The sequence below is a fragment of the Kogia breviceps genome, chromosome 3 (genome assembly GCF_026419965.1).
Source record: "Kogia breviceps isolate mKogBre1 chromosome 3, mKogBre1 haplotype 1, whole genome shotgun sequence".
Taxonomy (NCBI): domain Eukaryota; kingdom Metazoa; phylum Chordata; class Mammalia; order Artiodactyla; family Physeteridae; genus Kogia; species Kogia breviceps.
Window position 1 is genome coordinate 79,725,953 of NC_081312.1, and position 25,270 is coordinate 79,751,222.

A 25,270-nucleotide genomic window follows, 5' to 3' on the forward strand; every position below is an offset into this window, starting at 1 on the left:
TGTGCATTTTAATACATATGATATCTTGAATCTTATATATCAATAAAAAAGGCCTGATGTTAAAAAAATTTTGTATTCAGCACACATTAATTGAGCATCTTTTATGTGCCAGGTAAAGAATTAAGTTCTTTGTATTCAAACCAAAGTAGAACAAAGAGTTTGCACAAAAGAGGGTGTGTGTGTGTGTGTGTGTGTGTGTGTGTGTGTGTGTGTGTGTGTGTGTGTGTGTGTGTGTGTGTGTGTGTGTGTGTCTGTGCCTGTGTCCACACATATACATTTACAGTACAGTACCAAGTGATTTTTAAACTTTGTTCCTTTGAAGGGCAGGGTCTTTAGTGACCCAAGTCCACTTCGACCAGAAAAGCTCCACCTTCATCTATTTTTACACGTCTTTTTTGCAGCCAGGTGAAGAAAGCAAAAGCCGCTTACCTAGAAAGTAGAATAAGGGCTCTAGACTACCTCTAAGAACACAGGTAAATGAAAAGTATCCTAACTGTTCCCAGATATACTGAGGGAAAAAAAATAAAAGACTCCCTTTTTTTTGAGTTTCATTTATTATCAGTTTCACATGTTGCCAAATATTGGTTTGTGGGTAAATGTCTACTAAAGTAAAGTTAATAAACAAGGCCTATTTAAGAAGTTTGGGAATGAGGTCTACAGGGAATTGAAAGTTAATGCACCATCTCACTTTGTCAGTCCACACTACCAAGGAATGCCATGCCAGCTTTCAGATTCATCAGAAGTTATGAGATCAGAATTTTTAAAGAAATCTATAGTGCATTAAATGTTTTCTAGATTTATATTAAAACTTCCCATGTAAAACAATACCACTTACCTTCACACTGATTTTTGGACGGAAGTTACCATGTGAGCATCTATAATAACTTGGCCAATTAATACACATTATCTCTTATCCCTTACAAAACCTCAAAAGATAATTAAGCTATTTTCATGCCCGTCTGACAGATGAGAAATCAGGCTTAGAGGTTAAGAAATGTGTTCAATATTACATAGTGAATACAAGGAGAAGCTAGGATTTGGGCCCATGCTTTTTTTATTAAAATACTTTCAGAAGCAAAATAAACTTAGCACATGAAATTTTTCTCTTCTAATCACAGCTAAATATGATGCCTTCTATTACTATCATTTAACAGCTGTACATAAAGTTGTTTTACAATGAAAAATTTAGCTATCGACATATATGATCAAATAGGTTCCCAAAAAAGAGAAAGGAAAATCTAAAATTTAAATCAATGCTAATTAATGACAAATACTTTAGTCATTGTGTAACTCCCTTAGTTTGAATTTAAATAATGTCATGTATAAAGCCTGGGTTACCCAATTCAGGAACAAGTAAAAGTTAAGTTCTAGGCAGCCCACTCAGGCTCTAATTAAATAGAAGAAATGAGTACAAAGGAACTAAATTATTTTTTGAAATACTCCTATTGGAACTCAACTTCAAAAAGATATTTCATGAAGAGACAGTAAAGCTTGTAAGATTCCTTCTATCTCAAATTACTCTGATGAATGTCTGATAAAACTTGAGATTTACCACTGGATAACAACAAGAGGTAGCCAATAATTCTAAATGAAAACTCAGAATGGTCTTTTGTTCCCTTTGTTTAAAGTAAAGCCGCTAGTGAAAAACAAGAATGTCTGCTTAGGAAAAAGGAGTCTCTTGTCTGAGCAAAACTTAAATTTAAATATCCTGCTTCTTACCTGAATATTCCAAATCATCTACATTTATCTACTGTTCACTAAAAGACTATAGAGGGCACTGTTGCATTAGCTTTGAAGCTTTACAATAGAAGCTGAGAAAAACGTCGAGAATGTGTAATTTCTTTAAAGAGTCAAATGCATGGTAATCTACTAAGCCTAATAAAGGGAAAAAACCGAAATGTATGTTTTTCTAAAATAGGCTGAACTTCAATGGGGCAAAAAACTTAACAAAAACAACTGTCAAATTGAGAACACTGCATTGCACACATTTTGCATTTCCCTTTGTAGTGCTTTCATGAGAAAGGTAACTAATCATAGCACCTCCTTATCCAATGGAAACAGCACCCCATTGCAAAATCCTCTTCACAATCAATAGTAAAACGAATGTGGCACCTCATGCAATCCTTCCATAATTCTATCAACAGAAAGAATGCAGTCTGTTTGCATACTTTTGTCTAAAAGGCCAATTCCATTTGTCCCCTCTTTGGGAAAAATGACAGCTACAGATCCATCACTCTCACATGAAAGTAAACACACTGCAAAAAAACAAAACGAAAAAAGGATCAAAATTGAAATCACCTTTTTTAAACAGAATTCTATTACATGTAAAAACTCAAACTCAAAGCAAAATAGAAAAAACAAGTTTTTCTTCAGAGATATGAATTTTATGCTATTGTGCAACAGTTCTTGGATATAAAAGAAATAAGTTATATACAACAATATTCACTAATCATATAATTACATACGGAGAGCATTCCAGCTTTCCATGTATTTTCTGTCCTCTCACATCATTCCTGTTACAATTCTTTGCAACTAAATTCGATTAAGTACAGTGCCAAAGATCTTTTTTAATATATATGTTTGCAATGTATTACAATGAGGCTAGTATATAAAATACAAAGCTTCTTATTACCCTACCATTTAATTTTTTTCCACTTGTTTATTTGCCAAAAATTAAAAATTTTGACACAAATAATATAAATGGGAAAGGAAAATTAAATTATTTATTTTGGTAATTTAAAAATAATGTCCTGAATTGCTGAAACACTATATAGCTATAAGAATTAAAACATCATGACCAGACTACTAGAGATAATATATAAAATGAGAAATGCACTAATATATACCAAATCATAACACCACATTAGAAGTTAGATGAATCAACATTAATAAAGGTACCACCATAAAACTAAGGCCTTGGGAATTCCCTGGTGGTACAGTGGTTAGGACTCTGCGCTTTCTACTGCCGAAGCCGAGGGCCTGGGTTCAATCCCTGGTCAGGGAACTAAGATCCCACAAGCCGCACAGAGTGGCTCAAAAAAATAATAATAAAATAAAATAAAACTAAGGCCTCTAATAATAAAGACTCCCAAATTCCCTAGAAAAACAGTATACAACTCATCTTGTTACTCTCAGACTTCCAGAGAGATTAGCACGTTCTCTGAAATCAAAGTGCAGAACTGTGAAAGTGATAAAAATTCTTCAATAATATGTCAACCTACTCATAAATCAAAAAGAGGGGACAGGGCTTCAGATGGTATGTAAATTTCATTTTATTACAAAAGCCCCAGTTTAACAAGTTATTTTCAGCCAATAAAAGTCAAAAGTAAAGCATTGTTGAAGTGGCCAGCACTGACTCTAAGGCTTTAACTTATTAACTTAACCAAAATGCTACTTGAGTATTGCTCCCTTAAATTATTAATTTATGAGTTTTGCTTAGTCTCCTCCTGAGGCAAGGCAGTTTGTAGGTATATTGAGTGCATGTAAATAAACAGAAAGCTTTTATAATAGTCTAATAATACACTAAACATAATAAAACAACCTCTTTTAATGAACATTGAATGCGCAATCCTGTAAACCAAGTTTATATAAATGGGCCATGTAATTTAAAGAAACTGTAAGATCCTCTAGGAAGTAAATGCACAAAACCAGAAAAATTAAACATAAGCCTATGCTTTTCACTGATCTGATAAAATGCATACAACAGAATCAAAGTGCTGCTGTGACTATGAAGAGTATGTCACAGGCAATTTCAAAGAAATCTAAGAGAAATGTCGTGAACTATTCATCTACCATAAGGATGATTGAAGAAAGAAAGAAAGAAAGAAAGAACAAAGAAAGAAAAGCAGGTAATGTCTTTAATATTCAGGATATTTAAATAGATATTTTAGTTTCCTATTATAAAAAGAATGTAGCATACTAAAATCAATTTCAGTTAACTCTAATTTATGCAAAGCTTGACTGTGAGCAATAGCTGCTAAAAGGATGCAGCATTGTTGATTCATATACAAGCATTTTACTTAACTACACTGGATAATAGCAGTGCTCCTAAAGGAGTATAAAAAGCAAAGTGATTAGCAGTCATTACTGTTAATTAGTGCTCACATTACATTCCTTGGGATGAATCTCCTTTAAGCTGAATACACGGAAAGTTTATTTTTGAAGGACTGCCAAACCTTGCCTAGGTAAGTAGTGGAATAAGCCGTCAACTACCAGTAAGCAAAATAAAAAACAGGGACAGATCAGCATCCAATTAGTATGTCTAAGTTTTTAAACAGGAAAAGGGTTGAGGAGAATGAGTAAAACTGGAAACTCATACTTCACATTCTGCAATCTCACTGATAAAAGGAGGAAATGGTGTGTTTATCAAACTTGCTGTGAGCGCACAGTTCATTCAGAGTCCTGTAAACAATCGCCCGGCTGCCCACTTCCAAATGCACGTGAAAATCTTTGAGATTCACAGCGTCATATTCAGCAAGCAAGGTCACTCTAGTGATGCCCTGGAAATGGGAAATTAGGAAAACGTGGCAATCAGAGGTCTAGGGCTGACCAGAAAAAGCCCTGAGGCTGGCTCCATCTTTCACCACCAGTCAGGCTGTCTCTGCCTATTCAGTATTAACACAACAGGGCTGCAAGTGAATGAAAAGAACCCCACACACCTAACTGGGACATTGGCTTTCTTGTTTAGAAAATGATAGGCATTTATCACAGAAGGAAAAACAAACAAACAAACAAACAAAAACCCCTCAAACACAGCTTTCAAGAACCAGCTCTAAAAAGAAAAGAAAAACAGGCTCCTGATGAACCTTCAGTAAAGGACCTGGGGAATGGCAACATCCTGTTGATTATCAGGTTTCCTTGACTCCTATACTATTCTGTGCATTTTAAGATGGAAGCCAAATCTTCAACAAAGAAGCTTCAAAAGCAATGCATGCTCATTAGAGGAAAGAATCAAAAATTCCAATGTGCAAAAATTACACCAATGCTCTTAATACTTTCCATATACAGACTTAAAAATTTATCCTTCAGATCTTTTTCTATGCATATATTTGTACAAATACTTTTACAAAAATGTAATTATACCATACAGAGTTTTTGGTACTCCATTTCCGTCTCCTAATAATATATATAGATATATTTCTGCAACTTCAGTTTTGATCTTATACAGTATTCCACTGTATGGATACACTATAATTTAGTTTGCCAGTCATTTCTAAATCTTTCAGTACAACTTTATTTCCTTAGAATATATCCCCCAAAGTGGAAGGGCTGGATAAAGAGACAGTCTATTTTTTGTTGTCTGATGAGTTCTGCCAAATTACCCTCAGAAAGGCTGAACCAATTTCTAGGGCTGCTGGCAGCACATAAGACTACTCACTTCTCCAAAAGCAGTATCATTTCTTAATCCTGCCCAAGTGATAGCTGCATTTTTGAGTTAGTGAGGTTGAACATTTTTTGGCTATTTGAATTTCTTTCTCTGTGAAATGCCTGTTCATATCCTTAGCCCATTTCTCTATTTGCAGACCAGATTTTAAACGTCCAAAAAAAAAGTGATGAAAAGAACTCATCAAATGCTACTTTACAGGATCACCAAAAATAGATTATTTTAAAGACAAGATGGCAATTGTATGGACACTAAAACACCCTATTAGGATTGGTAACTGAACACGTAGTTATTTTACAACATATTATATTATAGAAGAAGACTTCCCAACCCACCTAGAAAGAAAAAGAAAAATTAAAAACTGAACTGGTTTAACAGATAACTAATAAGAACCTGCTGTATTAAAATAAAATTCAAAAAAAATAAAAACTGAACTGGTTTTGCAAATATTATTTCAATGAAAATATTTTTGCTTTCCATAAATGTAGAAGCTATCACACCAAGGTGGCATCATCAGCAATGTTCTGTTGCTGTTGTTATCTTTTTGCTTTTCTGTTATTCCAGGAAAAAATTTGAACACAAAAAAATTTGAAGTACCTTATTAGCTACTTTGATAAGTCAAGGAAGGAGGCTGTAACTATAAATGATAGACAAGTTCCTCATGCTATTATCCTGGATTAAGTAATCAATAAAATGTGTCATTCTTGAGAAAAGTACTAAATATAAGAAAAAAAATGAAAACTGCCCTCCTTCCCTAAAAAGTCCATTCAATTTAGGGCCTTTTCTCATAGAATCACGAAACTGACAATGCAGCCAAATATACCAATTTCTAATTCATCTTCAGAACCAGGTTTAGATTAGAATGTAATTTCAAGCTACAGATCATGTCTTTTCTTTTTGCAACAATAGCCTAAAAACTTGAAAAGCTGTTACCTAGACCAGTGCTTCTCAAACCAAGTTAAGGACCACTTTTAAAAAAAAGATTTCCAAACCTTCAAAGACCAACAGTTTTGTAAAATACAATTAAAATGAATTACAAAAGAAAAAATTAAAAAGATAATACATGGCCAAATTTTTATTATTAGATTCAATATAAAATTATTCTCAAATTACTATAAAAGTTTCTAAATACTTATCTTCAATTTCTATAAATAGCTGACCTTGCACCAACAGCAAACACTTCTTGGACTAGCACCAGCCCCTAGACCACACTCTGAGTAGCAATAATCTAAAACTATTCTGAGAGCTTTGAAATGAGATGAGATCGCAGATAATAGATCATTTTAATCCAAGACATAATAACTCCACTTCCCCTTATCAAACCACATACCTGTCCCTCTGTCTCACTGCTAATTCACACATGCCTTATTGGTCTATATATGTATTATGTATGTATCATTATATGGTAATATCTGCATGAATTAACACATATGTAATGCTGGGAGACAGCAGAACACAGTGATTAAAAGTACATGTTCTACTTTCTAGCTGTGTAACCGTGGACAAGTTACTTAACCTCTGTATCTCAATGACATATCTGTAACACAGGGATAATAAACCAGGGTTGAGGTAAGGATAAATTAGAATATAATGTATAGAGATTAGGACAGTACCTGGCAGGTAGTGCTACATGAACAATAGCAACTATAATTACAATAAGACAAAAATAATTGAAAAAAAATCACATGGCTCTGAGCTTTCTAACAATCAATATAAAGAGGAAAATAAAATGAGTTGTGTGATTTAGTGTTCATACAATAAAAACCGTCTTAATAGTTATAGTAAGGCAAACCGTTATAAAGACTAAGTCCTGAGAGAAATTTCACTTGGATCGTTATAAAGTTGAACATGTAATATGGTGAAAACCTTCAACAGCATCCCTAGGGCAAATACACAATGACAAATTCTGCACACCTCTTACGGACAAGGCACCATGATGAACACTGCAGAGTATCCAAAGTTGAAAACCACAAAGTTGTGCCTTCAAGAGGCTATAAACTGACAAACAAGATATAATACATATGCAAATAATGATGTAAAACAAGGCATAATGTAATAACAACCCAAAAGAGTAACTAAACACAACGGAAATTCAAAAAGAGAATGCTACATTTGAGAAAATCAGGAACACTGCTTTTTGTATCCCTATCCTTTTCTCTTTCAACATAAAATCCAAAGGCTTATTAAAAACCATCCAGAACACACACAAGGTCCAAGCCTGTTGGCCCTTCTCTGGTCATCATTTCCTTCCTGAAATTATAAGATGCCACTTTTCACTCTACTATTTTTGAGATCTTAATATTTTTCTTGAGAAATGCCTGACATCCCCATCTGCTCTCAGGTGCTACCTCCATGGTACTTTCCTCTTCACTCTTTGGAAGCCACAGAAGCTCCCTCTGATCTCATAGCACATAGCTCAGTGGACAATAGATTCCTAATCTGAGTAGTCATGTGTACCCCTAGGCTGCAAGGCTTTCTGAAATTGATGGTTAAAATAGTAGTTCTTAAACTTTTGAAAAGAACAGATCGCTGTGAGTCTATGATAAAAATTTGGACCTCTCCCCAGAAAAATTTACATTCACAAAAAATTTGCACAAAATTTCAGGGTTCAAAAACATCTCTCCCCTCTAAATTAAGAAATCCTGTCTTAAAGCATCAAGTTATCTTGCACTGAAGTCCACTAAACTGATTTTTACTAGCTTTCTGTGATAAAGCCCAGGTTATATGACCACTCAAAATCAGTACAACTTGAGTGAGGGTTAAGAAGTCACAAAAATGACTGTGAAACCAATAAAAATCATTAAAGGAGGGAAATTGTGAAAGACTCAAAAGGGAAGAAGACCATGGGTTATGTACCAAGTGATGATGATTCTTCCTCCTCTCCTCACCACCTTGCAAAATTAGTATGTAGGAAAGAATCCACAAGGGAACTGGTTTTAAAAGAGACCACAGACCATTTCAATGCCTCTAGAACTAATCTTATAGTAGGCAGCAAAGTATTTTGCACAAGGAAGGGAAAATAAATGTCTGATAAATAGTTCTGCCTCTTCTGATTTGTCTCTATTTTAATAGAAATCTATAGGGATCAATATTAGCTAAATTTTGTTAGATAGGTTAGATAGACTCAGATTAGTAAGTCTAATTTAACAACTGCTCATTGAGCACCTACTCTGTGCAAGTACACAAAGTGTCCACATGCCTCAACACCATAGATTCTATGAATAAGGGTAGGAAAATTCTGCTGGCATTGAGATGTAATTGCTCTTAGATACAGGAGTGCACATAATTGTCCCATTTTACTGCCTCTGGACATACTAAGAGCCATTTTTTAAATCTGTTAATTCTTTACATACTATTTCAAAAGTCAAAATTCTCTAAATTTAGTTCATTAACCCTCAATGAAAGTCCTTGCTTGAGGCTTTTTACAAATGAGTTTATAGCAAATATACTGCTTCAATTTTAAAAATAAGCATAGTTTAACCCTCAAAGAACACACTAAAATAATTTTTAATGGAAAAAAAAGCATCTATGAATAAGAACCTTTGTCATCTTTGGATTCACTTCTTTATCTTCTTTTGAAACAATCCATGCCTCAGTTTACTCATATAGGAAACTAGACAGAAAACATTATTTCCACACATCTCTTGGAAGGTTGAGTTATCTGACTGAAAGAGTCTAAAAAAGACTCAGAGGGCCAAAAATTAAGGCAACAAATGTAGTAGAATAAATTCAATCCAATATATAATAAAAATTTGCCCCCATTAAAACCTCTTTCACAATTTGAACGATTACCATTCTTTTTCTTCTCTGCATTAATGTACTAATAAAGTCAAGAGGAATTACACTCATCTCCATGCCAACTTGCAGCTCCTACTTAATATTAATATACTAATGGAAATTTGTATGCAATGAAAAAAATTGACTTTATTTAGCTGTACTGGATTATTTTGGAAGCTAGGGAATAAAGGAGAAAGAAAATCTGAGACTGACATGAAGTTGACAGGCTTTAAAAAAAAACTAACTTATACAGCATCTTTTTTTTCTAGAAACTTAAAGAGGCTCTCATATATTTTCTCATTTATTCTCAAAACAGATAAAAAGGATAAAAGGAAGATATATCCAAATTTTACAGATGGAAAAACTGAATTCCAGAGGAGAATAGTTGAACACAATGCCTGTATAGTCCATAAGAAGTAAAAAAGAATGAAATACAATCCTTGCCCCTTGAAGTAATTATAACCTTTAAACAAAAACCCACAACAAAAACAAATTACACAACAAAACAGAGCCAGTAGCTCTGGATATCAAATATTAAGTATCAAGTATTAAGTATCAAATATTAAGTATTATAAGAGAAATACAATGTTACATGAAAGGTCCAGAGAGGAAGATATTACATTCAGTGGGGGCATATCAAGAAAGACATCAAGAAGGAGATGCCATGTTAAAGAAGGAATTGGAGAGGAAAGGTTATTTCTGAATAAAACATAGCACTCAGCAGGAAAGACAAGGACTATACGGGGAAGAATGAGTTCTGACAATAGTCTAGTGCAGGTGGAACACAGGTTCTATGTGGGGGAATACTGGGAAAATATGAAAGATAAGATGAAGTCATATTGCAGAGCACCTAGGGCGTCAATGGTAAACAGCAAAGGTTTTTGATGAGGAGACAAATGTGACTGGATCTACACTCTAGAAAGACTAACCTGGCAGGAGTTTGCAGGATACATTATAGAGTGGAGAAAGACCATGGTAATTTGAATCCCATGTACATGCATGACTATTATGTTAAAAGCATTAATATCATACACTGCACTTCCCTGTAGGTGCTTTTATTTAGAGTCAAGAAATATGATGGACTATTTTAGCTGATGTGTACTACTTATAACCCTATGAAGAAAATATAAAAGGACCATCAAGACTGACATTTATTAAGAGTTAATTTTGATTAAATGAACCCAGATTGATATGAAGCACCTTCTATACCATCCTATACAAGATTAAAGAGATGACAAAGATAGGGTGCTGCAAAATTGAGGATCACAATATTTGTAATAGATAGCTATTGTAATTCATTTGATTATCAACAGTGCCCAGAGAAAGCTGAGTAGATTAGCCATGGAACTGTCAGTTTACAAGGTACCTTACATAGACTCCTTGTCACTTTTTATTTAAATATTACCATCAAGCCCTATCAACCCACCTCTTCAATGTCCTCTCTTCAACTTTCCCACTGGTACTCCCCCAGTTCAGGTCCTCAGAACCTTTCAGCTAGCTGAGTATCTCAGTTTTCAATTTGAACTCCTCGTCTCCAGAATTCCATTTCCCTAATCCATTTCTTACATTATTAGTGGTTCAACCTAATGGCCTTCAACCATAAAATTCTATGTCATTTCTTTTGCAAAATCCTTCAAGGTAGTGGCTTTCAAACTTGTTTGACCATGACAATTTGTTTAACAGTAAGAAACACATATATACATGTAATGTTAACAGCCTAGCATGAACACACACACGCACGCATGTTTCCCAAAATAATAATTAACCTTACTACATACACTTCATTTTGGTATTTTCTATTTTATTCTAGCCTCTTTCATTTAAAGGAAAAAAATGTGACCACTAAACTGAGTTTGGAAAATACCGCCTTAGGGACTCTTCACTGCCTGAACTTGGTCTAAAATTTAAGACACTCTTTTTTGTGGCTTCAACCTACCTTTCCAGACTTATTTCCCACTACTCCTTGAACTCTTGAGCTCTAGCCAAATTGAACTACTATTTCCCTAATATATCTCATGATTTACTGCTTCCATGACTGTGGCTAAACTATGCCCTTAATTTGCAACATTGTCTTAGTCATTTTCCAATGTCTGCCTTAGTCAAAATTGAAACAACCTTTATGGATATCAAATGTAACTTCCCCCTTAAAGCTTCTCCTGATCCCCCAACACAGGGGACTTTTTTCTCCTCTGAATCCCCAAGCCTATTAAATACACACTCTAATGGCAACTCTACATTATATTAGTTTCTTTGTGTACGTGTCTTATCTCATTAGGGTTGTGAAGGCAGAGACTATGTCTTGTACATTTTTTTACTCTACAGTAGTGGTACATTATAATTATCCAATTAATGTTTGCAAAATGAAAGACAAGAAAAGTCTCTAAATGGTAGTAGTATAGGTTAAAGTTAACAGGAAAAGTCAAGGTCAACTAACACATCCCTTTGATTCACTCAATTTTTTCTCACATGTCACAGAACAAGCCCCTATTATTTCTTACCAATAAAAAAGATAAGCTCTAAATATTTATTGACATTATCATTGATCTCATGGCTACTTTATGATTTAGGCACTACAAACTTGCTGAATGAAGATATTCCCTACTTAAAAGGGAAAGTTGACATAAAAAGTTCAGTTCAAGACCTATCATATTATTGTGTGACCACCAATTAAGTCCCATGTAACAAAAAATGTAAAGATAACAATAAAGGAATAAAGTAATTTATACTTATAAATCTTTGTAATGTGTTCTCAGTCATTTAATAGAGAACATAACAAAGACATGGTAAACACTAGGTTTAGAAATGAAATAATAGACTGTAGGACAGAAACATACATGTAGCATCTTAGACAACACAACTCCAGAAGTAGACACCAACAAAAGGTTTCTTAAAAAATAAATAGTAGCACAGTCCAAAAAGTTAACAGGACACAAACATCAGAGGTTGAAAAGCATAAAAGCAAGAAATTTTAAAGACAAGACAAACATACCCAACATACTTAAAAATATATAGAGTAGATGATAAGATAGAAAGAAATCTATAATTCGTAGAAGAAAGGAATACAAGGACATAAAAGTTAGTCAGTTGGTAAATTTATAGAGAGGCAATGAATCTGGCAAAAGATAAAAGGAGAGTATATAAGTGCATCTGTAATATACACACACATTCATTGATACTAAGTGGAGAAAGTTCAAAGTTGAGGAGACAGAACAGTAGTTTTGCTAGAATGAAGGAGTCACGTTTTCCAGACTTTAAGGGAAAACTATAGATGAAGACCCTAGACCTGTGATAAGTTTACAAACTGTAATAATTGATGAGTATGATCCAACATTTTATTTCCAGACAGATCATCCATCATGTACTTTCCCATGCATAGTTGACTTTATCATTAAAAGGGCCAGAGATGGCACAGCCTCAATAAAGCCACAGCTGGGAGTCAAAATGACACTGGCCTGTGCTAATTCAGAGTTTTCCTATTTGGAGTCCAGAATCAATACTAGCAAAGCATTTCTTGTGCCAAGGGACTAGGCTTAATGTCCCAAATCTTGGGAACCGACAGGGCTTGAGGCAAGCTGTGCAACGTTGAAGAGCCAGAAGCAATCTGTACAGGACTATGGGCCTGTTTAATTAGCACTATGGGTTCTCCCTGACAATCTTAAGGCCATCTTATATGTGCCTCCCGCTCTAAACCCTCTGTATTTGCCTCAAGCCACCCAATTATCCAGGGTTTTTCCCTGAGATCCAAAGTGAAAAGAGATCCACAAAGTAATTTTCCACCATAATAAGCAGGTTTTCTAAGATATATATACCAAAAATAACTTGAAAAAGTGTCTGCTTAGCATTTTTATAAAACATTCTGCAGCTGGAAATTATTCTTGGTACACTTAGTGGTGACACTGCCAAATCTGATAGGACACCCTATTTTGAAAAGTTTCACTATGATGAATAAAAGTTTCACTTCTATTTAAGCTTCTAAATGAAAAAAACAAAAATAAAATGAATTTGCCAATGGTTTTACATCATATTTTTAAACAATGTTGTGGCTCCCCTGCATTAGATAAATTATTATATAAAAAATAATTTGTGTAAAAAATACAAACACATGGAGGCTAAACAATACACTACTTAATAACAAAGTGATCACTGAAGAAATCAAAGAGGAAATCAAAAAATACCTAGAAACAAATGACAATGGAGACACGATGGCCCAAAACCTATGGGATGCAGCAAAAGCAGTTCTAAGAGGGAAGTTTATAGCAATACAATCCTATATTAAGAAACAGGAAACATCTTGAATAAACAACCTAAACTTGTAGCTAAAGCAATTAGAGAAAGAAGAACAAAAAAAATCCCAAATTTAGCAGAAGGAAACAAATCATAAAGATCAGATTAGAAATAAATGAAAAAGAAATGAAGGAAATGACAGCAAAGATCAATAAAACTAAAAGCTGGTTCTTTGAGAAGATAAACAAAATTGATAAACCATTAGCCAGACTCATCAAGAAAAAAAGGGAGAAGACTCAAATCAATAGAATTAGAAATGAAAAAGGAGAAGTAAGAATGGACACTGCAGAACTACAAAAGATTATTAGAGATTACTACAAGCAACTCTATGCCAATAAAATGGACAACCTGGGAGAAATGGACAAATTCTTAGACATGCACAACCTGCCAAGATTGAACCAAGAAGAAATAGAAAATATGAACAGACCAATCACAAGCACTGAAATTGAAAATGTGATTAAAAATCTTCCAACAAACAAAAGCCCAGGACCAGATGGCTTCACAGGCAAATTCTATCAAATATTTAGAGAAGAGCTAACACCTATCCTTCTCAAACTCTTCCAAAATAGAGCAGAGGGAGGAACACTCCCAAACTCATTCTATGAGGCCACCATCACCCTGATACCAAAACCAGACAAAGATGTCACAAAGAAAGAAAACTACAGACCAATATCACTGATGAACATAGATGCAAAAATCCTCAACAAAATACTAGCAAACAGAATCCAACAGCACATTAAAAGGATCATACACCATGATCAAGTGGGGTTTATTCCAGGAATGCAAGGATTCTTCAATATATGCAAATCAATCAACGTGATACACCATATTAACAAACTGAAGGAGAAAAACCACATGATCATCTCAATAGATGCAGAGAAAGCTTTTGACAAAATTCAACACCCACTTATGATAAAAACCCTGCAGAAAGTAGGCATAGAGGGAACTTTCCTCAACATAATAAAGGCAATATATGACAAACCCACAGCCAACATCATCCTCAATGGTGAAAAACTGAAACCATTTCCACTAAGATCAGGAACAAGACAAGGTTGCCCACTCTCACCACTCTTATTCAACATAGTTTTGGAAGTTCTAGCCACAGCAATCAGAGAAGAAAAAGAAATAAAAGGAATCCAAATTGGAAAAGAAGAAGTAAAGCTGTCATTGTTTGCAGATGACATGATACTATACATAGAGAATCCTAAGGATGTGACCAGAAAACTACTAGAGCTAATCAATGAATTTGGTAAAGTAGCAGGATACAAAAATAATGCACAGAAACCTCTGGCATTCTTACACACTAATGATGAAAAATCTGAGGGTGAAATTAAGAAAACACTCCCATTTACCACTGCAACAAAAATAATAAAATATCTAGGAATAAACCTACTTAAGGAGACAAAAGACCTGTATGCAGAAAATTATAAGATACTGATGAAAGAAATTAAAGATTATACAAATAGATGGAGAGATATACCATGTTCTTGGATTGGAAGAATCAACATTGTGAAAATGACTCTACTACCCAAAGCAATCTACAGATTCAATGCAATCCCTATCAAACTACCACTGGCAGTTTTTACAGAACTAGAACAAAAAATTTCACAATTTGTATGGAAACACAAAAGACCCCAAATAGCCAAAGCAATCCTGAGAACGAAAAATGGAGCTGGAGGAATCAGGCTCCCTGACTTCAGACTATACTACAAAGCTACAGTAATCAAGACAGTATGGTACTGGCACAAAAACAGAAATATAGATCAATGGAACAGGATAGAAAGCCCAGAGATAAACCCACACACATATGGTCACCTTATCTTTGATAAAGGAGGCAAGAATATACAGTGGAGAAAAGACAGTCTCTTCAGTAAGTGGTGCTAGGGCTTCCCTGGTGGCGCAGTGGTTGAGAGTCCGCCTGCTGATGCAGGGGACATGGGTTCATGTCCCGGTCCGGGAGGATCCCACACGCAGCGGAGTGGCTGGGCCCGTGAGCCATGGCCGCTGAGCCTGCGCGTCCAGAGCCTGTGCTCCGCAACGGGACGGGAGAGGCCACAACAGTGAGAAGCCTGCGCACCTAAAAAAAAAAAAAAAAGTGGTGCTGGGAAAACTGGACAGGTACATGTTAAGGTATGAAATTAGAACACTCCCTAAAACCATACACAAAAATAAACTCAAACTGGGTTAAAGACCTAAATGTAAGGCCACACACTATCAAACTCTTAGAGGAAAACATAGGCCGAACGCTCTATGACATAAATCACAGCAAGATCCTTTTTGACCCACCTCCTAGAGAAATGGAAATAAAAACAAAAATATACAAATGGGACCTAATGAAACTTAAAAGCTTTTGCACAGCAAAGGGAACCATAAACAAGATCAAAAGACAACCCTCAGAATGGGATAAAATAGTTGCAAATGAAGCAACTGACAAAGGATTAATCTCCAAAATTTATAAGCAACTCATGCAGCTCAATAACAAAAAAACAAACAACCGAATCCAAAAAGGGCAGAAGACCTAAATAGACATTTCTCCAAAGAAGATATACAGATTGCCAACAAACACATGAAAGAATGCTCAACATCATTAATCATTAGAGAAATGCAAATCAAAACTACAATGAGATATCATCTCACACCAGTCAGAATGGCCATCATCAAAAAATCTACAAACAATAAATGCTGGAGAGGGTGTGGAGAAAAGGGAACCCTCTTGCACTGCTGTTGGGAATGTAAATTGATACAGCCGCTATGGAGAACAGTATGGAGGTTCCTTAAAAAACTACAAATAGAACTGCCATACAACCCAGCAATCCCACTACTGGGCATATACCCTGAGAAAACCATAATTCAAAAAGAGTCAAGTACCAAAATGTTCATTGTACCTCTATTTACAACAGCCAGGACATGGAAGCAACCTAAGTGTCCATCAACAGATGAATGGATAAAGAAGATATGGCACATATATACAATGGAATATTACTCAGCCATAAAAAGAAATGAAACTGAGTTATTTGTAGTGAGGTGGATGGACCTGGAGTCTGTCATACAGAGTGAAGTAAGTCAGAAGGAGAAAAACAAATACTGTATGCTAACACATATATATGGAATCTAAGAAAAAAGAATGTCACGAAGAGCCTAGGGGTAGGATGGGAATAAAACACAGACCTACTAGAGCATGGACTTGAGGAGATGGGGAGGGGGAAGGGTAAGCTGTGACGAAGTGAGAGAGGGGCATGGACATATATACACTACCAAACGTAGGGTGGATAGCTAGTGGGAAGCAGCCGCATGGCACAGGGAGATCAGTTAGGTGGTTTGTGACCACCTAGAGGGGTGGGATAGGAAGGGTGGGAGGGAGGGAGGTGCAAGAGGGAAGAGATATGGGAACATATGTATATGTATAACTGATTCACTTTGTTGTAAAGCAGAAACTAACACACCATTGTAAAGCAATTATACTCCAATAAAGATGTTAAAAAAATAATAACAAATAAATAAAATAAATTAGTTGTTTTAAGCCAATAATAATAATAATAATAATTTGTTAAATTTTGGACTAATTTGTTCAACTATCCTTTAAAAGTCATCCATATGCCAGGAACATAGCTGGACACTAGAGATATAAAAGTGAAGAGTACTGAGATTGTCTGTGAGGGCTTCACAGTCTAGCAAGAGACAATCAGATAAACAATCCTAGTACTGATAAAATCCTAAGAAGCACAGTAGAGGTATGGACAAGCTGCCAAGGAAGAGACAGGAAGGTGAATTAGAGCCAATTCCACAGAAGGGTATGAAACAACAAGAGATTCTTCAGGAGAACAAACAGATAAAGACGTAGAAAAGCATAGGCAAAGACTCAGATATGAAAAAGCAATCTCCAGGAAACCTAATTAGTTCATTATAACTCAAACCCAGAAGCTTGCATGGGAATGGCAGGATCAGACAGGTATGCTTGCAAGGGCCTCTTCCTAGAGTCTTTTCTTGCCAGGCTAATGTGTTTGGACTTTATCTGAAGTATGGGTTATTTAAGTATGTATGCAGATCAGCTGATGACAATGTGGTAGCAAGGCTGGAGGGTACACAAGGCAATATTGAAGGCAAGTGGGCCAGTTAGAAGACTTGCACAGTATAGATAAAGAGACCATTTATGGTGGGAATGAAGTCAAAGGGTCAACTTCAGAAGTCATAGAAGTAATATCAAAAGGTCTTGTAGATCAAATGGTTATGGTTGGGGTGGGAGACAACTGAGAGAAAGTGGAAGTCTGGTAGTGAGGGCCCAGGTTAGACTTAGGTGATGGGGTAAATGACGATGTTTTCAACTAAGAGGGAAATACAGAAAAGGGAGCAAGTTTGTGCAGAAAGATAATGAATAAGTTTTGTATTTGTTGAGTTTACTATGCCTACAGGATATTAAGGTAGAGAAATCATAAGCGACTGAATATATAGGTCCTAGAGTATAAGCTTACTGTTGTAGCTCCAATGGTCAACTATTTTTGAAAGAAGCCAAGAAAGAAGGAAGAGAGGGAGGGAGGAAAGAAAAGAAGGAGGGAGGGGTAGGGAGAAAGGGAGGATGATCTCGAAAGAAGAACCATTTAGAATGGTTCTCAAGTTTGTAAGCAGTTGGAACCTGTTTATTCTCAGGAGACTTGTTACTCTTTACCCCCTGCCACAGTTCAGCCTTCTACCAGCAACAGCCTGCTTTATATTTGGAGACCTACCCTTCCAACAGTGGGTTCTGTTCTTCCCACAGAACCACAGTAGATGTGGTTACAGCAATCACGACTCAGTCTCTTGATCCACGAATGGCACAGGATCTAGGCCTGTCCAATCAAATGAAATCATTTTCTCCCAACAACAACGTGTTGATGGATGATACATGTCAGGCCACTGAGTGACAATGAAACATAAGTGGATTTTCCCTCTAGCTATTTAAGAAGATTAGAGCTTTTCCTACTAGGTAGGAACTAGAAAGAATGTAACTATGAACCATCTTCTAACTACAAGGGTCCAGACTGAGAATAGAATCAAAAGAAAAGAAAGGCAAGAGATAAAAACAGCCCAGCAGGTGGGTTGGTCACATAGTTTGTATCCTGTTTCTAATCTACTTGAAGCTAAACTTATCTTTAGGTCATTGTCAGTAAATTCTCTTTGTATTTAAACTAGGTTGAACATTACTTTCTGCTCCTTATAATCAAAAGAATTCTGACCAATACAAAGAGTAAAGTAGCAACTGATGATTTTCTAAATTAAAATCCAGTTTTAAAAAATAAGTTTTTCACAAGCCTGTCTATCAATAGTAAATATTCTACCTAAAAAAGAAAAAAGATCATTATTCACTTATTGTTGTATTCAAATTACAATACAAGTGTCCACTAGGTAACGTAACATCATATTTAACATCATCAATACCAAGATAAAATGCCTAATGCAAAAAGGAACGTGAAAGAAGAAAAGTACCAAAGATTAGAAGAGGAAGACTGAAATTGAATACTCAACTTAGGGAAGAATATTAAATGAATTCCATTAGAATGAAATTAAGACAGATTTCTGGATGAAGAGATTCCATTAAAATGAAAACAAAGTTATAATCTCCAAAAAATAATCTCTCGGGGGGAGACACCAATGGAAAAGGAATTTCATTTAGTTTTCTTGAGTCAGAAAGCAGAAGAATAAGGAATAACAACTGATAAATCAGCAGCGGAAGCTGTAACCTACTGTTTGTATGGAAGAGAAGAAAGCCAAGAAAGGAACCAAACGAGGCCACATTATTCTGAACTCTAGGTATAACAAGGATGAAATGTGAGGCTGGAAAAACTCTAATGTCAAAAGCATTCAGTCAGCTTTCCTCTTGCCTTATGCTTAGATATGAACAAGCAACCGAGACATTTGAGAAAAGCCTACAACATGAGAAAGAAAGAAACATGAGAAAAAAAACCCCAAAGAAAACATGAATATTTCAGGGAATGAAAGATCATGTTTAAAATCTCTAATCTGTATTTTAAAATGATTGTAGGGACGTTATATCTACAGAAGAAAAAACAGATTGTTATTTAAAAAGGAACAACCAATAAATAAGTTCTTGGCTACTGAAAATATGATTGCTAAAATGGAAAGAAAATTTCAACAAGAAAGTAGGACATTTAAAGCGGAAACCTCACAGAATGTACAACAAAAAGATACAGAGATGGAAGGTATGTGAGAAAAGACAAGAGACATGAAAATTCAATCTGGGAGATTTAAAGTCTGACCAGTGAGGGTACCAGCAAAAGGGAATAAAGAAAGTCAAGGGGGGTAAATCATCAAACAAATAATGGAAGAGCATTTTGCAGAGCCATCCTCACACTGAAATTCTATTCACTCTGCCATTTTTTGTGTGTCATATTTGACAGCACGTTCTCTTCCCTGCCCCCCCCCCCGCAAAAAAGCCACAACAGTTCTAGGTCTCACATCCACACATGCCTCTGCACAGGAGAAAAGACCTTATCTTCTGCCAACAATCCATCATCTTAGGCTTCATTCTATTTGGTACAATGCAGGTTAACAAAACCATCCCTGACCTAATGGCTATGGCCAGAATGCCATGTTGTGACTGGCTTTCACCTGCATTAATGCCACCCTAAACTATCATTAAGAGAAAGAGGACAGAGATATGCTGCTACTCAATAGGAAGTTGCAGAAGGGATACAGGGGAAACAACCTTCAATGTCCAGTGCACTGTTGTGACATTTCAGCACCTCAAACATAAAGACACAATCATAAAAGATAACAGAGAAGAAAAACAGGTTAGCTGGGTCTTCCCTGGCGGTGCAGTGGTTAAGAATCTGCCTGCCAATGCAGGGGACACGGGTTCGAGTCCTGGTCCGGGAAGAACTCACGTGCCGCAGAGCAACTGAGCCCATGCGCCACAACTACTAAGCCTGTGCTCTAGAGCCCGCGAGCCACAACTACTGAGCCCACGTGCCACAACTACTGAAGCCCACATGCCTAGAGCCTGTGCTCTGCAACAAGAGAAGCCACCACAATGAGAAGCCCGCACACCACAATGAAGAGTAGCCCTTGCTCAATGCAACTAAAGAAAACCTGCGTGCAGCAACGAAGACACAACACAGCCAAAAATAAATAAATAAATTAATTAATTAATTTTTAAAAAGAGTCAGCTAAAAAGGAACAAATATCATATTAGCATCAAACTTCTCACTGGCAAAATGCTAGGGGACAATGGAGCAATGCCTTCAATGACCTGAGGAAAAATGACCTTCATTCTAAAATATTAAATTCAACCAATTTATCAATCAAATATGATGGCAGAATAAGAACATTTTCAAAATGCAAGGATTTGAAAGTAACTTCTCTAAGGAAGTCTCTTCATGATGGATTCCACTGAAATTAGGGAATAAACCAAGAAAGAGGACGATATGAGATCCGGTAAGAAGTGGCTCCCAACAGGTGGAGAAAGAAAGAATACATGATCCCTAAACATATTCTCTATAGAGATATGATGTTTAGATGTATCCTTCAGCAACTATTTCATTGCTTTATGTGACTTAAAAGGAAAACACCCACACAATTTGAAAATTACTATATTTTCAGGAAATAATGCAAGTTATCTATATACCAAACTAATCCAGATGAGAACCAAAATGACATTTTAATATTAAAGAAATTCTAAAGAATAAAAGACTAGCTATATGATAACCAGAAATTTTGAAAACAGCTTGATATAAACATATATATATTATATATATATATAATATATATATATATATATATATATATATATACCTGTCATAATCACCTGACAATCTATGAGACATAAAGGCTTATTGCATTTCTATTAGTTTTCATGATTTCTAGAAAGTAGTTAGGAAACTTTTAATTCTGTAAATTCTTCCAAGTCTTTCTACTTATTTTCAGCAAGTAGTCAATTAAACTCTTTGCAAAAAGTACCTCCTACTCAAAAATTAGCTCTAATATTTGGGGAGGAAAAAGAGTTTACAAAAACAAAAGACTGACATACATATGAAAGTCACAAAACTGCAACCTGTTATAAATGAATGTTTAAAATGAAAATGAATCTAAATGCTTTCAATTCTTCATTAATATTCAAAGGATTAAAAAATGCAATTCCATCTTTTCCTTAGAACAAGTGAAGTCTAACTTGAAGAATTATAGCTCCTCTCAATTCATTTTTCCATAATTACTCAATTATTCATTAGAATATGTAAGACCTCTATTGGAATCTTTGCACCGTGTTTTATAAATGGATTTAACTATAAAAGCCTGGTTATACAATCTCTTCCATAAAAGCAATATATTTCCAATATTTATGTCCTTAAAATATCCTATAGTAAAATTAATATTTTTGCACAGGAAAAGAAGGAACTATTTAGTCCCAGACAACCTGGTAACATCTCTTTCAGCTATAGTTATAATTATCATGTACGAACTTCCAAAGCAGAAGTTGTCAAGATTTAACATTAGCATTAATTTATGTCATAACTGACGGTTACTATAAAGATAATGGCAAAGCATCCATTTCTCCAAAGACAGCATGGACTGAAAGGGAAATTTCTTCTTAATTACTACTAATCAGCCCATTTTTAATTAAATTGATTAGTAATTTATTATCTTTCCCTTTCTCAGAAGCCTGTTATTATCACGTAGTTTCTCCAAAGTTATCAGTTACCAGTAATTTTTAAGCAATCCAATTACCTCTAGTGTTGAGTCCCACCATTCTGTAATATTGGTTTATGCTAAAAATTTAATACACAGTTTCTCTGTACCCTGAGAAAGAAATTTTGAAAATGCACAATGTGTGGTCAGTATTTCACACCTCCAAGTGAATGCTGTCAAGGTCTTAGTTGTGCACATGGGAAGAAGAGAAAACTTCTTTTATGCCTTCCCCTTTGTTTGATAATCAAAATAGTTGTTATTAGCATGTACATCCCCAGAGGGAAGAAATCAGGTCCCTGTGATTTCCTTTGAAAAGTATCTACTTCTTATGCCATCCATAATGAGACAGTAAATTATGTAACAATTCTAAGTGTTTTCCCTACCAGTTTCTTTTTTAAGTAATTGACTATCAATGAGAATGAAAAGATAAGAGATAACTGCTTAATATAAAAGGATCTCTATTAATTAACATTTACTAAGTATAGTACTTACTAGAAATATGAGTCCCATACTTTCTCTCCTAAATTTTCTGTCTAGAGAAATTAATAATGAATGCACATTGACTGCCAAACTCTTATATACAAGGACTTAAGTATTTAATTCATACCTCTTACTAACTTAAAGTAAGGGTCGGTCTCTCCCTTTCTTTAGGTCTATTTAAATTTCACCGTATCAGAAAGGTCTTGCTTAACCACACCCTGCCATCACTAGTGATCACCTTGACTCTGCTTCATACTTCTTCATAGTACTCTTCACCACCAAGTATATAATTTGTTTTTATTGTCTGCCTCCTTCTACTGGAAAGCAAGCCGCAACAAAACAGGCCTTAGTCTGATCTGTTCATTACCCTATCCTCAGTGCCTAGAACTATGTATAACAAGCACATAGTAGGCATTCAAAAAGTACTTGCTAAAAACATGACTGAAAGGTCATCAGCTCCAAAATCCTAAGGAGAACTTAATTAAATATCATTTGATAGTTACGGGTGCCGGACTACACCAAAAGTTCTATTTTTAAATACTATGTAATATAAAGGCATAGTAATAGTTTTCTAACCAAAAAGACAAAATATCCTTTCAAAGGACAGCTGGGTTACTAGCAGTTGTAAATTATTTATTACTAAATAATTGAGTAAATGTAATTTACTAAATTACACACTAAATTCAGTAAAGGTAATTAGTCACTCTGCATACCTTAACAAGTTTCAAAAGCTCATAAAGATCTTCAACCTCATCACCTTCACATTTGGTGTACACTCCTCCTGTATCCATGCTCTTTCCTCTTATGGTGCGGCGATAGAGGGGAAGAGCCATTGCTTCTGCATACAAATCAATGGCGTGATGACCCACTGTCTGATACATGTAGCTATCCAGTTCATCTGACCCCACTGCAACAATTAAAGTGGAAATAATCAGTCAAACAGAGTGAAAGAGAGTGGATTTGAAAGTCCACTGAAGTTTTACTGCTTGGAGAGCAGTCAACACAATTTAAAAGCTTACTACACTATATCTCTCTTCAGTTATTAAATGAAATAAAATATATAAGAGTTGCACATTTGTTCAAGCTGCATCCAGTTCACATCAGCTGTGGTCATTTCTATCACAATTAGAAATACAAGTATACATAAATTTTTAAAACTATATACAGAATGTTTAAAGAGAAGAGCAATGTATCCAGCAAATTTTGAATAGTTTACTCGATTAAAGATTTTATTACATAAATATTTTTTCAAATCATTCAAAGCTATTCATGAAGTCACCGAGAGCTGTAGAAGAAACTTAATTAAATATGTACTTAGTTAATAAGTGACAAATATTTGTAAGAAAAAAAATTAGATGCTCTTGATATATTCTATTTTCTTACTTCAATAAAACATATAAATATATATAAATTCAGTATTGTTAGAGCAGTTACAAATGTGTATAGAAACATAACTTAAGATAATAAGTAATCACTGGTTGTCACAAGATTCCAAAAATTTCAATATGAGTAAAATATTCAAAACAGATGAGTCACATCAGACTTTTCGGTGATACAAATAAACTTAGAAATATATTGGAATATGCTTTCTCATTTCTTAACACTTTTTTTTAGAAAAAAGAATCATGAATATACACAAAGATTATTTGCAAAGCTGTTCATCACAGCGCTGTTTATAACAGATTAAAATTATAGTATATTCACATAATAAAATATTATGCAGCCATTAATATAATTTTGAAGAGGAGTATTTTCTAAAGTATGTTCTGCAGAATAGAAATTCCATGAGATATTAATAGGTATTGGATGAAAAAAAAGGACTCTGTGGTCAAACAAATTTATAAAAAATGAGGATAAACCATATTAAACAGGTGTTTTAACTGCAGTTCTTCCTAGGCTAATCTGCTTTAAGGTGCTCTAACAAGGGAAGAGTGTATGAATTATCTCTCAAAGTTATCTATCCACAGAACACTTATATTTTCATAGGGTATTTGTGTTCCAAATACAATATCTAGAAAATGCTATGGTAGAATACTACTTAATAACAGGGAAAATGTTCACAATACATTATTAAGTTTTCAAAAAGTTACAAAACAATGTTTGACATATATGTGTTTCTATATGCATATATGCCAAGCAGGTCTAGGCTTTCCACTGAATGTGAAAGAATTCTATCAAAAGGCATGAAAAATGATATTGTAAGGGCCCTTCAATAATCAAAACTGCCACCATATGCTATCAGATTTTGGCTCACCAGATTTCTGAACCCACATAACAGACTGGCTTCCATGTACTCACATTTTTATTATAAATCTGTCTAGTCTTGGTCCCAGTAGGAAGGAGAGATATAGCCAAAGTTATATAAAAACCTTTCAGATTACCTTCATCTCAAGTTTAAACTAGATCTTTAAATGTATTAGTTTTAAAGGCAATTAATACAATCAAATTATTATATTTAAATAACTGAGCTACTTAGCAAGAAACTTCTTGATGTTAGCCTAATAATTAAAACACTTTACTGACTTCAAAAACCTAGAAGACAATTTTCCTTTAAGGCTCCATTTAGTCCCAACCACAATGTAACTTTTATTAATGGAAGCTACATAGCAACAATGGTATGAGAGCAAATAAAACCAAAAGGCTCCACTGTTGCCTGAAGCACCTCAATTA

The 25,270-nt window shown here is 34.9% G+C and overlaps 1 protein-coding gene across 6 annotated transcripts in view; it reads right to left on the reverse strand.

The window, feature by feature from the left end:
- Nucleotides 1-25,270, reverse strand: part of DPH6 (diphthamine biosynthesis 6) — a 346,492-nt gene that overhangs the window by 314,601 nt on the left and 6,621 nt on the right. For 4 of the 6 annotated variants that reach the window (XM_067028913.1, XM_067028915.1, XM_067028914.1 and 1 more), the window contains exon 3: nucleotides 23,314-23,507. In XM_067028913.1, the coding sequence (XP_066885014.1) occupies nucleotides 23,314-23,507 (194 nt within the window). Of the gene's footprint in view, nucleotides 1-1,039; nucleotides 4,500-23,313; nucleotides 23,508-25,270 lie in introns of those variants that run through there. The other 2 variants (XM_067028917.1, XM_067028916.1) reach the window with 2 other exon arrangements.